Source organism: Erythrolamprus reginae, chromosome 1 (assembly GCF_031021105.1).
Source record: "Erythrolamprus reginae isolate rEryReg1 chromosome 1, rEryReg1.hap1, whole genome shotgun sequence".
Taxonomy (NCBI): domain Eukaryota; kingdom Metazoa; phylum Chordata; class Lepidosauria; order Squamata; family Dipsadidae; genus Erythrolamprus; species Erythrolamprus reginae.
Genome location: NC_091950.1, coordinates 410,821,915 through 410,838,003, shown reverse-complemented (window position 1 = coordinate 410,838,003; position 16,089 = coordinate 410,821,915). Strand labels below are relative to the sequence as shown.

General features: G+C 40.7%; 1 protein-coding gene across 1 annotated transcript in view; it reads left to right on the top strand.

The window, feature by feature from the left end:
- Positions 1–16,089, top strand: part of RAP1GAP2 (RAP1 GTPase activating protein 2) — a 263,765-nt gene that overhangs the window by 185,585 nt on the left and 62,091 nt on the right. The window contains exons 6-8 of the mRNA XM_070735240.1: positions 2,131–2,340; positions 10,171–10,274; positions 14,897–14,975. Coding sequence (XP_070591341.1) covers positions 2,131–2,340; positions 10,171–10,274; positions 14,897–14,975 — 393 coding nt within the window. The remainder of the gene's footprint in view (positions 1–2,130; positions 2,341–10,170; positions 10,275–14,896; positions 14,976–16,089) is intronic.

The following is a 16,089-nucleotide window of genomic DNA, read 5'->3' as shown; positions in this document are numbered from 1 at the left end:
GGGGAGCCTCAGTGAAATTGCAGCATCACAAAAACACAGAAGTACGGAGGTGGGGTTTCTCATGGAGGGGAGTCTCAGGGGAATCCCAGCAGAGTAAAAATGGGTGCTTCGGCTGGCAAAAGGGGTGAATTTTGGGCTTGCACACATTAATTGCTTTTCCATTGATTCCTATGGACAACATTGTTTCGTCTTACAAACTTTTCATCTTACAAACTTTTCACCTTAAGAACCTCGTCCCAGAACCAATTAAGTTTGTAAGACAAGGTATCACTGTATATAAAAATATACATACAATCCTATCATACACAAATACTACATAGGCAAGGGGAGATGTCTCAATTCCCCCACACTTGACGACAGAGGTGGGTTTTGAGGAGTTTACGAAAGGCAAGGAGGGTGGAGGCAGTCCTGATCTCTGGAGGGAGCTGATTCCAGAGAGTCGGAGCCACCACAGAGAAGGCGCTTCTTCTGGGTCTCGCCAGATGGCACTGTTTAGTCGACGGGACACGGAGAAGACCAACTCTGTGGGACCTAACAGGTCGCTGGGATTCGTGCGGCAGAAGCTATGACAAGCTAAGACAGTGATGGTGAACCTTTTTAGATTCGCATGCCAAAAGGGTGTGGGTGTGCTAGCACCCCTTCCCTGCCCCCCCACACATGTGCACCCCTCCATGTTGCCCCCTGTGCATGAACACAGGACTTTCAGAAGCCTGGTAGACAGGGGTGGGTTCAAACCAGTGTGGTGCGGAATGCCGCACCAATAGGAACCCGCTAATGCAAATTTGGCGATTTTTTCCCCCCGGCGTCACCATGCCAGGAGAAGCCTTTCTGGCCCACTCTCATCTTAATATCTTTGTCCGAAGATGGAGCTATATGGAGTGCTGGTGAGACCACATTTGGAATACTGTGTTCAGTTCTGGAGACCTCACCTACAATTTTGACAAAATTGAACGGGTCCAAAGATGGGCTACAAGAATGGTGGAAGGTCTTAAGCATAAAACGTATCAGGAAAGACTTAACGAACTCAATCTGTATAGTCTGGAGGACAGAAGGAAAAGGGGGGACATGATCGAAACATTTAAATATGTTAAAGGGTTAAATAAGGTCCAGGAGGGAAGTGTTTTTAATAGGAAAGTGAACACAGGAACAAGGGGAAACAATCTGAAGTTAGTTGGAGGAAAGATCAAAAGCAACGTGACGAAATATTATTTTACTGAAAGAGTAGTAGATCCTTGGAACAAACTTCCAGCAGACGTGGTTGGTAACTCCACAGTAACTGAATTTAAACATGCCTGGGATAAACATATATCTATTGTAAGATAAAATACAGGTTGGTAAATCCACAGTAACTGAATTTAAACATGCCTGGGATAAACATATATCCATTGTAAGATAAAATACAGGAAATAGTGTAAGGGCAGACTAGATGGACCATGAGGTCTTTTTCTGCCGTCAGACTTCTATGTTTCTATGTTTCTAAGATCAGCTGAGAAACTCCTTCTCGGGAGACACCAGGAAAAAAATCGCCAAAAATTGCATCATTGTGTACCTATCGGGGCTGCACTCCGAACCACACTGGTATGAACTCACCCCTGCTGGTAGGTGAAAAGAAATGCCCAAATGGGCAAACCAGAAATAGGTTTTTCTGCACTTCTGGTTTGTCCCTTGGGTGATTTTTTTTTCTTCTTCTGGGGCTTCCGGGAAGCTTCCCTGAATCATCCAGAGGACAAAACGGCCTTTCGCAAGGATGAAAATTAGCTGGCCTGCATGTGCATGTGCGCTGGAGTTGAAACATAGCAAAGTCTGGTGTGCCCTCCAATATGGCATGTCACAGGCATGAGGGAGTTGAGACACCTTTCCCCCAGGCTTTTTTTTAATATTTATGTTTGGGTATGTATGTGTTGTTTGCTTTTTTAAATATGATAGGGTTTTATGTGCTTTTTAATATTAGATTTGTTTTCGCTGGAATATTGTTTTTATTATTGTTGTGAGCCGCCCCGAGTCTTCGGAGAGGGGCGGCATACAAATGTAATAAATTGAATTGAATTGAATTGAATTCCCCATCATGGAGCTAAGACATTCTCCCAAAGTGGCACCTGATAACCATTCCTTTCCCCTCCCTCCAAACAGTTTTTAGAAAAAGGAAGTCCCTACCCCTTAATCATCCTGCCTCAATTCGGGGGCTACTGGATCGAAGACCCCGAGAACGTCAGCACCCCCACTTCGTCCGAAAGCAGCATCTGTGACGAAGAGGAGGAACCGCTCAGCCCCAGCACTTACGGCTACAAATTGGAGTGCAAAGGTGAAGCCAAGGCATATCGGAAACATTTCTTAGGAAAGGTTAGTGGGAAAGGAGGCACGTGCTCCATTACACACATGGTTACAACAGAACTTAAAGGCATTTGTGTGCCAGGGAATGTTTGCATCTACGGTATCATTTGCGGATGTTTGTAACAGCATTGCAGTTATATTCCTTCAAATATATGTAAGATTCTAGACATTCACACAGCAATTTTGCTTCTGGATATGCGCAGAGGGACAATTTTCCTTCTGTGTATGCTGAGAGAGCTGAAAATCACAGAAAATTATTTTAAAAAGTGGCGGCACGCACAGCGAAGACAGTCTGGATCCGTTGCGCCAGAATTATGCAATCAACAAGCCGCTACTGGAGCAGTGCACCGGACTGCACTGATATATAATGCACTTGGGGAAAAGGAATCCTCAATCTGAGTATTGTATTGGCAGTTCTGTGTTAGCAAAAACTTCAGAAGAGAAGGATTTAGGGGTAGTGATTTCTGACAGTCTCAAAATGGGTGAACAGTGCAGTCAGGCGGTAGGGAAAGCAAGTAGGATGCTCGGATGCATAGCTAGAGGTATAACAAGCAGGAAGAGGGAGATTGTGATCCAGTTATATAGAGCGCTGGTGAGACCACATTTGGAATACTGTGTCCAGTTCTGGAGACCTCACCTACAAAAAGATATTGACAAAATTGAACGGGTCCAAAGACGGGCTACAAGAATGGTGGAAGGTCTTAAGCATAAAACGTATCAGGAAAGACTTAATGAACTCAATTTGTATAGTCTGGAGGACAGAAGGGAAAGGGGGGACATGATCGAAACATTTAAATATGTCAAAGGGTTAAATAAGGTCCAGGAGGGAAGTGTTTTTAATAGGAAAGTGAACACAAGAACAAGGGGAAACAATCTGAAGTTAGTTAGGGGAAAGATCAAAAGCAACGTGAGAAAATATTATTTTACTGAAAGAGTAGTAGATCCTTGGAACAAACTTCCAGCAGACGTGGTTGGTAAATCCACAGTAACTGAATTTAAACATGCCTGGGATAAACATATATCCATTGTAAGATAAAATACAGAAAATAGTATAAGGGCAGACTAGATGGACCATGAGGTCTTTTTCTGCCATCAGTCTTCTATGTTTCTATGTTCCTATGATAGGAACCCATCATTGATTTGTACACAGTTCTGGTCCCTGTACATTAAGTGTATATTGGAAAGACAGAATAGAGACAGTTAGTGGAGGAATAGACTAGCAAGAGGCAGCATGGCGTCTCAGCAGTTATGATGCTCAGTTTGTTGACTGGAAAATCGGCAGCCCAGGTTCAAGACTCAAGGGTCACGAGACGGGAAGAGCTTCCATCCTCACCTCTGCCCCTGCCAACCTAGCAATTTGAGAGCATGCAAATGTGAGTAGATAAATAGGTGCCACTGTGGTGGGAAGGTAACATTCAGTATTGGGCAGCCACTTACTGTGCTCACTGGATGGACCGTAGTGGCTGGCGCGGGCGTGCACTCTAACATGTGTGCATGCACCCCACGCGAGATTTGGCTTCTGTGCATGCGCAACAAGGCAAATCTCACAAGATTTAAGCTATTTTCGACTATATTTTTGCTTCAGTGTGTTCTGTCGGGCTCTCTGGTACACTCCTTCCAAAAATTGACAGGTACAAATTTCAGACACACACATTTGAAAATTCAAAACAATGTTCTTTATAATGAAAATTCACTTAACCCTTCTGTTCTGTTCGAAAAAAGTTCCTAATGTTATGTTCCCGGGTCACCCTGACCCGGACCGAAAACTCTTCATTTGCAGTGCTTATGTTTGGTCTTTTTGAAAGCTTTTTTTCACCTGGAAACATGTTTGAACATTTCTGCACACAATGGAATGAAAATTGAACTGAAAAAATTAATCCTTATTGGTTTATTTTGCACATAAATGTGCCTCCCCCCCTGTTTTTGTGAAAGTTTTTTCAATTTATGGATAGTTTTGCTTGCAAAATCCATTCTATTTTACTAAAGTTGGTGTGGGATTGGTAGCTTGAACATTTCTGCACACAATGATATGAAAATTGAACTGAGAAAATTAATCCTTATTGGTTTATTTTGCACATAAATGTGCCCCCCCCGTTTCTGTGACATAGTCTTCACTTTATGGATAGTTTTGCTAGCAGAATACATTCAATTTTGCTAAAGTTGGTGTGGGATTTGTAGCTTGAACATTTCTGAACATAATGATATGAAAATTGAAGTGGAAAAATTGATGCATATTGGTTTATTTTGCATATAAAGTTATTTCAATTTATATAAAATTTATGCTGTTAATTTCAAATTTACATACTTTTTTTTAGTAAAATGGATTTCTTTCATAAAATTAGTTATCTGGCTACAATGTGGTTGATTTTCAAAAGGATATTCCAAATATTTCTAGACAAATATGTATGAAAAGTGACAATAATGGCACACAGCAAGGCCGGGGGGGGGGTGTCCCTTTTGTGGCAAAAATAAACCAATAAGAACCATTTTTTTCAGTTCATTTATATTTTTCTTATATTCAGAAATGTTCAATTTAGTATATCAAACCTTTTGGGGGAAAATTCCTTAGGGATTTGTAGCCTTAAAAAATAGAAATTGACACGAAATTCAGAAAGGATGGGGGAGGGGCTTTTTGATCAAAATAAAAATATAAGTCTCAATTTTTCCAGTTCAATTTTCATATCATTATGTTCATAAATGTTCAAACTAGTTTTCCAGTTGAAAAAGTTTTCAAAAATACCAAATTCAAGTACCTAAAAAAAATCATTTTGGTCCGGGTCTATATGACCCGAACAGACTAAACGTGACTTTTTTTTTGCCCAGAAAAAAAAAATTTTCCCCACCCCCACAAATATTTTTTTGATGATCAGCATTGTTAAATTGAGTAAATGAATGCCTAAGATATTAAAAATATTTTGGATTTGAAGCCTGCGTAAATATAAAGTGAAAATGGTTGCAAGCAGCCGAGGGGGGGAGGGAGGCCTTATTTCTGATGTTAAAAAACCAGTAAGAATCATTTTTTTCAGTTCCTTTATATTTTTCTTATATTCAGAAATGTTCAAGGTACCATTCCCACACCAACTCCAGTAAAATAGACTGCATTTTGCAAGCAAAACTATCCATAAATTGAAAAAACTTTCACAAAAACGGGGGGGGGGAGGCACATTTATGGGCAAAATAAACCAATAAGGATTAATTTTTTCAGTTCAATTTTCATTCCATTGTGTGAAGAAATGTTCAGACTACTTTCCAAGTGAAAAAAGCTTTCAAAAAGACCAAACATAAGCACTGCAAATGAAGAGTTTTCGGTCCGGGTCAGGGTGACCCAGGAACATAACATTAGGGAGGGTTTTTTTTTTCAGCAAGAAAGAAACCTCCCACCCCCCAAAAAAAATTCTCATAGAGAGAACCCCTGAAATGATGAAAAGTCATGAAATTTCAAGTTTCAGATATGCAGGGAAAATTTTTTACAGGGTCTCAAACCTTGATTTCGGGTCTCACAGACCCGAACAGAACAGCATTAAACCAAGCCCTCTTTTGGTATAGCCAAGAGCACTGGTCTCCAAACAAACTGGTAATTTGTACAAGTCCCTTATCAGTTCTGTGATACTTAGTTTGCAGCTGTGAGGCAATTCACAGTCCTTCTTCTTTCACAAAGTGACACACACTTTGCTCTGGTTTAGTTTCAAAGCGGGGAAAAATCAGCATACAAAAAGTCAAAGTCAGTAAAGCAGTCACGAAACACAACGATCAGATAATCCTCCACAGTGGCCAAACCCAAAGGCTGCTGTTTATAGCAGCCTCACTAATTACCACAGCCCCACCCAACCACAGGTGGCCTCATTTTCTTTGATAATAATCTCTCAGTTGTTGTTGCCTATGCATCGCTCTCCGCATGCGTGGCTGTATCATTAACTCTTGTTCTGAATCCAAGGAGGAGCTAGATAATTGATCTCCTTCTGAGCTGTCTGCCCCACTCTCCTCCTCCCTGTCACTCATGTCTTCTTGGTCAGAGGAGCCTTCATCATCAGATTCCACCGCGGGCAAAACAGGCCTGCAGCATGTGGATGTCTCCCCCACATCCACAGTCCTTGGGGCAGGAGCTGGGCCAGAGCTAACCACAACACCGTGTATGCACAGAAGGAAAAAAAATGGTGAAAATAGCTGAAATCTTGCGAGAGCAAGCGAGATTTCAGCTATTTTCACTGCTATTTTTGCTTCTGCACATACGCGGAAGCAAAACCACGGCAAATTTTGGGCCGGGAATCCCTCTGTCATGCTGTTCCTGTGCCAAAATCTATTGATGTGCCATTTCTGGGCCATTTCCATTGGCCAGACAGCATCCCCCCCACATGGGGGCAGGAGCCCATGGCTGGTAACAGTACTCCATGGCATCATGCTGGTCATATGACCATGGAAATGTCTTCGGACAGGGATAGCTCAATGGCTTTGAAATGAAGATGCTTCTATGGAGATGCAATGACTGGTGGAGAAAAATACTGCAGGGACTCCTTATCCACAAGGAAAGACTTGTGGCCTCTGGGATTTTTCCGTTTAGGGCAAGATCTGAACGAATTATGTAAAACTCTGCTCAGTCTGGAAACTGTAGCTACTGTAGAGAGTAGCTATAGTTATAGTTTATTAGATTTGTATGGGAGTAATCCACCCACTCACTCTCATAGTATCCAAATTCAGGGTCACCCATTAAAAAATTATTCAGGGTCACCCATTCAACGTCAATGTGGGAAGATTCACATTAGTACATACCTAGAGAAGACAATAGCGAGAGGGTTGAATTGTGGAGCTGCAGTGCTTTCTGAGTTAAGTTGTTTTCTTAGAAACATTTTGTTTCTCAGATAGGAAACAAATTAAATGCATTGTTATTCAAAGTGCATAACTAGAAGGAGGGGAGAAATAGAAAGAGCATTAATGAAAGGAAATTTGAGGTGGGGATGGGGAGAGAAACACGTGGGAGTAGGGCAGTGGTGGGTTGTAAGGTCTGGATCCCTGAACCGGTAGCAGCGACAGAAGACTCCAAAACTTCTAGTAATAGCAATACCATTTTAGACTTATATACCACTTCACAGTGCTTTATAGCCCTCTCTAAGTGGTTTACAGAGTCAGCATATTGCCCCCAACAATCTGGGTCCTTATTTTACCCACCTTGGAAGGATGGAAGGCTGAGCATAGATCTATTTCCACCTTGTTATGGTATCAGCCAGACATATCCTTACTAGGATTTGAACCTATAGCCTGCTGCATGCAAGGCAGGATATTGACCTTTGAACTACAGGCTTGCCTCCTAATCAGCTTTTACCTGGGAAGAGTCCTCGGAAATGGGTGGCATACAAATTCAAAGAAATAAATAAGAAAGAAAGAAAGAAAGAAAGAAAGAAAGGAAGGAAGGAAGGAAGGAAGGAAGGAAAGGAAAGGAAAGAAGGAAGGAAGGAAGGAAGGAAGGAAAGAAGGAAGGAAGGAAAGAAGGAAAGAAAGAAAGAAAGAAAGGAAAGAAAGGAAAGAAAGAAGGAAGGAAGGAAGGAAAGGAAAGGAAAGAAGGAAGGAAGGAAGGAAAGAAGGAAGGAAGGAAAGAAAGAAGGAAGGAAAGAAAGAAAGGAAAGAAAGAAAGAAAGAAGGAAGGAAGGAAGGAAAGAAGGAAGGAAGGAAGGAAAGAAAGAAGGAAGGAAGGAAAGAATGAAGGAAGGAAGGAAGGAAAGAAAGAAAGGAAAGAAAGAAGGAAGGAAGGAAGGAAAGAAGGAAGGAAGGAAGGAAAGAAAGAAAGAAAGAAAGAAAGAAAGAAAGAAAACCATATGGTGGATTTTCTGCCAAAATCACCCGGGTATCCCCAAATATGGAGGAAACAACTTTGCTTTCCTTTTGCCTTGGCCCCACATAGGGTCCGTTCCAAAGCAGATACAATTTTTTATAGTCGACAACTATAATTTTACATGGTTACATATTTTTGCTGATAAGTGGAAAGGAAGGGAGCCTAGCATAGATCTATTTCTGATAGTGCTGATGAGGTCCATAAAATTCAGCACTGCAGCTATTACAGGAAAAAAATAGGGTACATCTCTGGCCCCATTTCTGTCTGCCGGAAATCGCTGAAAAGCCGATGTTCTGAAGAGCACCCGAAATCTTTCAAAATTGAAAGGGAACGGAAGAAAATGTATCTAGGTTGATGTCAGGGAGCAGAGAGAGAAAAAAAGCGAGCATATGTGAAGAAGAAAAAAGAAAAAATGGGGAAGGAAAGAAAAAGGGGAAAGAGGTAGAATGGAAGTAGGATAGAGTGAGGAGAGAAGGAAGGAAGAAAGGAAGGAAGGAAGGATGGATGGATGGAAGGAAGGAAGGAAGGAAGGATGGAAGGAAGGAAGGATGGAAAGAAGGATGGAAGGAAGGAAGGATGGAAGGATGGAAGGAAGGAAGGATGGAAGGATGGATGAAAAGAAGGATGGAAGGAAGGAAGGATGGATGGATGGAAGGAAAGAAGGATGGAAGGAAGGAAGGATGGAAGGAAGGAAGGATGGAAGGATGGATGGAAAGATGGAAGGAAGGATGGAAGGAAGGAAGGAAGGATGGAAGGAAGGAAGGAAGGAAGGATGGAAGGAAGGATGGAAGGATGGAAGGAAGGAAGGATGGAAGGAAGGAAGGATGGAGGGAGGGAAGGGGGGAAGGAGGGAAGGATGGAAGGATGGAAGGAAGGAAGGATAAAAGAACCTGAAGACAGGACAAGAAACAAAAGATTCAAACCACAGATGGCTTCCTCCTCGTCCAGACCGGTTCACCGGAACCGGTAGTGACCTGCTGGTGATGTCGTGATGATATCATGGAACCAGTTCAGTTGATGCTGATCCATGGATGCCGCCATCTTTTTAAAAAAAATTGGGGGGGGGGGTTTCTTCTGAGCATGTATAGAAGATGGGCTTCTGGCACTGTGCATGCATTGCCATCTTGTTTTTGGATTTTTTGGGGGGGGGGGTTGTTTTGGATTTTTCTGTATTGCACATGTGTGCCAAAATCAAGATGGTGACCACATGCGCAGTGCTGGAAACCCGGCTTCTGTGCATGTGCAGAAGGGAACAAAATCCCCCCTCTAAATTACACCCCCTCAACCCCCAAACAGCTGTGGAGAAAAAGCCAAAAAACAAGATGGCAACTGCATGCACAGTGCCGGAAACTTGTTTTCTGCACATGTGCAGAAGAAGAAAAAAAACCTGGAAAAAAATCCCTCTCCAGCAAAAAAATCTAAAAAAAAATAAATCTGAATTTTTTTTAAAACAAAGATGGCAGTGCCAACAGACTGGCACCAACCAAACTGGTTCCATGATATCATCGTGACATCAGCATCAGTTCACTCTTGATTCGGTTGAACTATTTTTATTTATTTTTTATTTATTGGATTTGTATTGGATTGTCGCACGTTGTTTTTATTACTGTTGTTAGCCGCCCCGAGTCTACGGAGAGGGGCGGCATACAAATCCAATAAAATGAAATGAAATGAAATAAATGAAATTGTATGCCGCCCCTCTCCGCAGACTCGGGGTGGCTAACAACAGTGATAAAAAACAGCATGTAACAATCCAATACTACACAACTAAAAAACCCCTTATTATAAAACCAAACAAACATACTGGTCCAAACCAAGAGAAACCCACCTCTGGGTGGTTTTTCCCATTTCGGCTGAACTGGTAGCGACATCGGGAGGCTCCGCCCACCCACCCAGAACATTTGCCTGCACATGCTCAGAAGTAAAAAGGTAGCGACAGGCTTTAGAAGCCACTACTGCTTTGGGTTTGTTCATTTGTTTCCCGGATACTCTTAACCCATTCTTTCTATCTTTAGGATCATTTAAATTTTTACTGCACGGCCAGCAGCCTGGGAAATTTGATCCTTTCCATTAAATGTGAAGAGGCAGATGGAATTGAATATCTACGGATTATTCTCAGGTAAGGAAAAGGGGGCAAAGGAATGCAGAAGCATGCACAGAAAATGAAAACGCCCTGATTTTTTGTGAAAGTTCTGTTCATGTCTATGGCAGCGTTTTTTACATCAGCATTTTTTAAAGAAGGGGCATCATGGCTCAGGGGTTAAAGAAGCTGAGATTGTCAGCTGGAAAGCTGGCAAACTGGGTTCGAGACCCAGGCTCCACACCAGACCTGGGCAAGGGCGGCCCACTGGCCATATCCGGCCCGCCCGCAGTCTGTGACTGGCCCACGGAGGCCGGTCCAATATGCACGCATACGCATGCACACACAGGCAAAATCCAAACACTGCACGGCATTTCTAAACACCATGTGGTCAAGTTGGATGGCCTCACCACCTGCCAAAATCCAGGCAAAATCCAAACACCGCGTGTGGCATTGTCGGACGGCCTCGCCACCTGCGAGGGGAAAAAGCGGTGGTCGTGTCGTGCCTGTTGCTTGGCTGACTGCCTACATCGGAGCACTCACCTCGCCCTCTCCACCTTTCACATAAGTTGACTTAACCTTCTTTGCACATTCGCGGCGGAGAGAGAGAGAGAAAGAAAGAAAAGGGAAAGAGAGAGGGAAAGAGAAGTGGAGAAGAAGGAAAGAAAGAAGGAAGGAGAAATGGAGGGAGGAAGGAAGGAGAAATGGAGGGAGGAAGGGAGGAAGGGAGGAAGGAAGGAGAAATGGAGGAAGGAAAGAAAGGAGGAGAAATGGAGGGAGGGAGGGAGGAAGGAAGGAGAAATGGAGGAAGGAAGGAAGGAAAGAAGGAAGGAGAAATGGAGGGAGGAAGGAAGGAAGGAAGGAAGGAAAGAAGGAAGGAGAAATGGAGGGAGGAAGGGAGGAAGGAAGGAGAAATGGAGGGAGGAAGGAAGGAAGGAAGGAAGGAAGGAGAAATGGAGGGAGGGAGGAAGGAAGGTAGGAAGGAAGGAGGGAGAAAGAAATGGAGGGGGGAAGGAAGGAAGGAATTAATTTATAATTATAATATATAATATAATATATAATTATAATTTATAATTATAATTATAATATAATTAACTCAGTTCTACCCAATAATATACAGTAAACAATGGATGGGAACTAATCAATGAGAGAAGCAAACTGGAAACTTCCTAACCATGAGGACAATTAACCAGTGGAACGGCTGGCTTCCAGAAGTTGTGGGTGCTTCATCATTGGAAGTCTTTAAGAAGAGACTGGACTGCTATAGCCTATAAGCTTCTCCTGCTTGAACAGGGGGTTGGACTAAAAAGTCTCCAAGGTTCCTTCCAGCGCTATTTGGATTGATTGATTGATTGATTCAGGGTTGACTTAAACATGCTTCAGTTAAGCTATTGTCCTGTGTTTGCATGATGTGTTAAATGATAAGCACACAGGCTGAGTTTACCCAGTGCGCTTGGCTGAGATGTGGTGGAGCTGGTTTGTGGTTTATTGGGTTGAGCGAAGACAAGCAATAGACTTGTATATAGAAGATCCCAATCTGACCTCTGGCATTTATAAGCTCAGTTAGAAAAGCACCTGTCTGATGCATTAGTAAGACAAGGACAGACAAATAAGAGTTTATTTTAATTAATTAATTTATTTTTTATTTTTTATTGTTTATTATTATTTGTTTATTATTATTTGTTTATTATTTATTATTTATTATTTATTATTTATTATTTATTATTTATTATTTATTATTTATTATTTATTATTTATTATTTATTATTTATTATTTATTATTTATTATTTATTATTTATTATTTATTATTTATTATTTATTATTTATTATTATTTATTATTTATTATTTATTATTTATTATTTATTATTTATTATTTATTATTTATTATTTATTATTTATTATTTATTATTTATTATTTATTATTTATTATTTATTATTTATTATTTATTATTTATTATTTATTATTTATTATTTATTATTTATTATTTATTATTTATTATTTATTATTTATTATTTATTATTTATTATTTATTATTTATTATTTATTTTTTATTTTTTATTATTTATTTTTTATTATTTATTATTTATTATTTATTATTTATTATTTATTATTTATTATTTATTATTTATTTTTTATTTTTTATTTTTTATTTTTTATTTTTTATTTTTTATTATTTATTATTTATTATTTATTTTTATTTATTTTTTTATTTTTTTTTTATTTTTTTTATTTATTATATTTTTTATTATTTTTATTATTATTTTATTATTTTATTATTTATTATTATCTATTTATTATTTATTATTATTTATTTATTTTTATATTCATATTTATTTTATTTTTATTTTATTATTAAGATATTATTTTATTTTTACCTATCTATCTATCTTTCTATCTATCTGTCTATCTATCTATCTATCTATCTATCTATCTATCTATCTATCTATCTATCTATCTATCTTTCTATCTATCTATCTATCTTTCTATCAATCGTCTATCTATTTATTTGATTTCTATGCCGCCCTTATCATGTGGGCACATAATATGTCAGCCCCAGCACATATATGCATGCTAGCCAGCTGATTTTCGGTCTTGGGGGAGGCTGTTTCATCCTCCAGAGGCTTCTGGGAAGCTTCCCTGAAGCTCTAAAGTACGAAAAACTGCCCAATGGGCAAACCGGAAGTTCAGAAAAATGGACTTCCGGTTTGCCTGTTGTACTGTTTTTTGCACTCTGGGGCTTCAGGGAAGCTTTCCTGAAGGCTCCAGAATATTGAAAACAGCACAACGGGCCATCCAGAAGTCTGTTTTTCTGAATGTCTGGTTTGCCCATCCATACATCTTCCAGTTGCCAAGGTTGAGAAACACAGAACCCAAGTGAACGTCTCCCTCTCAGTTGGTTGACCCATGGCTTCTTCTCACTGATTCAAACCACTGGGGCCAATTCTCATTAGCCTTGTCCAAGGGGTTGATTTGGATTGACCATGAGATGATATTGCACAAATACTGTGTATTAAAAGATGGACAGGGCATCCGGGTGGATCATTTTATAATGAAATAGAATAGAATAGGAATAGTAGAATAGAATAGAATTATTATTATTATTATTTATTAGATTTGTATGCCGCCCCTCTCTGTAGACTTGGGGCAGCTCACAACAATAACAAGAACAATGTAAGAACAAATCTAATAATTTAAAAAATGCTAAAAACCCCATTATTAAAAGAAAACATAAACACAAACATACCATGTATAAACAGTATAAGTCCGGGGGAGATGTGTCAGTTCCCCCATGCCTGATGGCAGAGATGGGTCTTAAGAACTTTACAAAAGGCAAGGAGGGTGGGAGCAATTCTAATCTCCGGGGGGAGCTGGTTCCAGAGGGTCGGGGCCGCCACAGAGAAAGCTCTTCTCCTGGGTCCCACCAAACGACATTGTTTAGTCGACGGGACCCGGAGAAGGCCAACTCTGTGGGACCTAACTGGTCGCTGGGATTCGAGCGGCAGAAGGCGGTCCCGGAGGTATTCTGGTCCGATGCCATGAAGGGCTTTATAGGTCATAACCAACACTTTGAATTGTGACCGGAAATTGATCGGCAACCAATGTAGACTGCAGAATGTTGATGTAACATGGGCATGCCTTGGGAAGCCCATGATTGCTCTCGCAGCTGCATTCTGCATGATCTGAAGTTTCCGAACACTTTTCAAAGGAAGCCCCATGTAGAGAGCGTTACAGTAGTCGAACCTCGAGGTGATGAGGGCATGAGTGACTGTGAGCAGTGACTCCCGATAGGATAGGACAGGACAGGACAGACAGGACAGGACAGGACAGGACAGAATAGAATAGAATAGGTGTTGGAAGGGATGTTGGAGATCTTCTAATCCAACCCCTGGTTAGGCAGAAAACCCTGCACCAGTTCAGACAAATGGTTATCCAGCATCTTCTTAAAAACTTACAGTACTGAAGCATTCACAACTTCTGGAGTCAAGCTGTTCCACTGATTCATTGTTCCAACTCTCAGGAAATTTCTCCTTAGTTCTAAGTTGCTGCTTTCCTTGTTTAGTTTCCACCCATTGCTTCTTGTCCTACCCTCAGGTACTTTGGAGAATAAGTTGATTCATTCTTCTTTGTGGCAACCCCTGAGATACTGGAACACTGCTATCTTGTCTCCCAGGATCCTTCTTTTCATTAAACTATGGAGTGCAAACGTTTTGCTACATAACAGAGAGACAAAGTGATGATAACAGGATGTTCTGTAGCCGTTTAATGATAGATCTGAGTTTCTTGGGGTTTTAAAAATTAAGTCTGCCTGTCGGTAATGAGTTTGGCAATGAACATTGTTTGTTTGACCTACAGCAAAGCCCAAGGAAACCTGTAAGAAAACAACCCTTTGAAAAGATATTGGAAAATATCAATTATATATAACGCTGTTTCTTCTCTCCGTAATGTCTTACCCTCTTATTCCCCCAACAAATTACTGATGTTTCAAAGGAAACGGGGAAACTGGAGATGGTAACCGTAACAACCATGTCCAAACAAACCCTCTCGGAAATGTTCAAAAACAATCTACGGAGCCTTCCTTTTAATGAAATCTAGAGATATTGCTACATTATCGCTGCTTATGTCTGATTCGCTCTTTTTTCTATTTTTGCCTCCCGTAGGTCCAAAGCAAAAACATTACATGAAAGAATCCCTTTAGCTGGACTCAGCAAGCTGCCAAACATCCCACAGATCGCAAAGGTGGGTTGGCATGGACTGATAAACCATAAAGATCATGGTTATAGATAATCGGTAGGATGAGATTTTAGAGGCTGGGTTTTATCGTTATGGAAGCTGCGAGGGTCGCCCAGAAAGTAATGCACCACATTTTTTTCTTTAACAATTATTTATTGAACACAGTGAAACTTATACACAAGAAAGAATTATTTATTTATCTATCTATCTATCTATCTATCTATCTATCTATCTATCTATCTATCAATCAATCAATCAATCAATCAGATTTGTATGCCGCCCCTCTCCGCAGACTCGGGGCGGCTAACAACAATAAAAAGACAATGTAAACAAATCTAATGTTAAAAATAATCTAAAAAATCCCATTTTAAAGAACCAATCATATATACAAACATACCATGTATAAATTCTATAAGCCTAGGGGGAAGGGAAAATTTCAATTCCCCCATGCCTGCCGACAGAGCTGGGTTTTGAGGAGCTTACGAAAGGCAAGGAGGGTAGGGGCAACTCTGATATCTGGGGGGAGTTTGTTCCAGAGGGTCGGGGCCACCACAGAGAAGGCTCTTCCCCTGGGTCCCACCAGATGACATTGTTTAATCGACGGGACCCGGAGAAGGCCAACTCTGTGGGACCGAACCAGTCACTGGGATTCGTGCGGCAGAAGGCGGTCCCTGAGATATTCTGGTCCGATGCCATGAAGGGCTTTATAGGTCATAACCAACACTTTGAATTGTGAACGGAAACCGATCGGCAACCAATGCAGACTGCGGAGTGTTGGTGTGACATGGGCATATCTGGGAAAACCCATGATAGCTCTCGCAGACTCCACTCTGCAGGGGATTATGGGATTGTTAAAAGAGGATGATGAGTGGAGGATAGTGGTGGGGTAAAAATGCGAAACTAGAAATTATATCAAGAGTAAGGAGCCAGAACATATTGATTAGGGCATGTTATAAGTGGCTCAGTGGCTTAAAAACACTAGAGATGATTTCTGCTCCATTGGTTCAAGTCCCAGCATTGCCTGTCGGGGTGAGCTCCTTCACTTGCCTCAGCCTGACTTCTTTCCATCTGACAGTTCCAAAGCATGTTCTATATTCTAGTAGGATGCTTGGCTGCATAG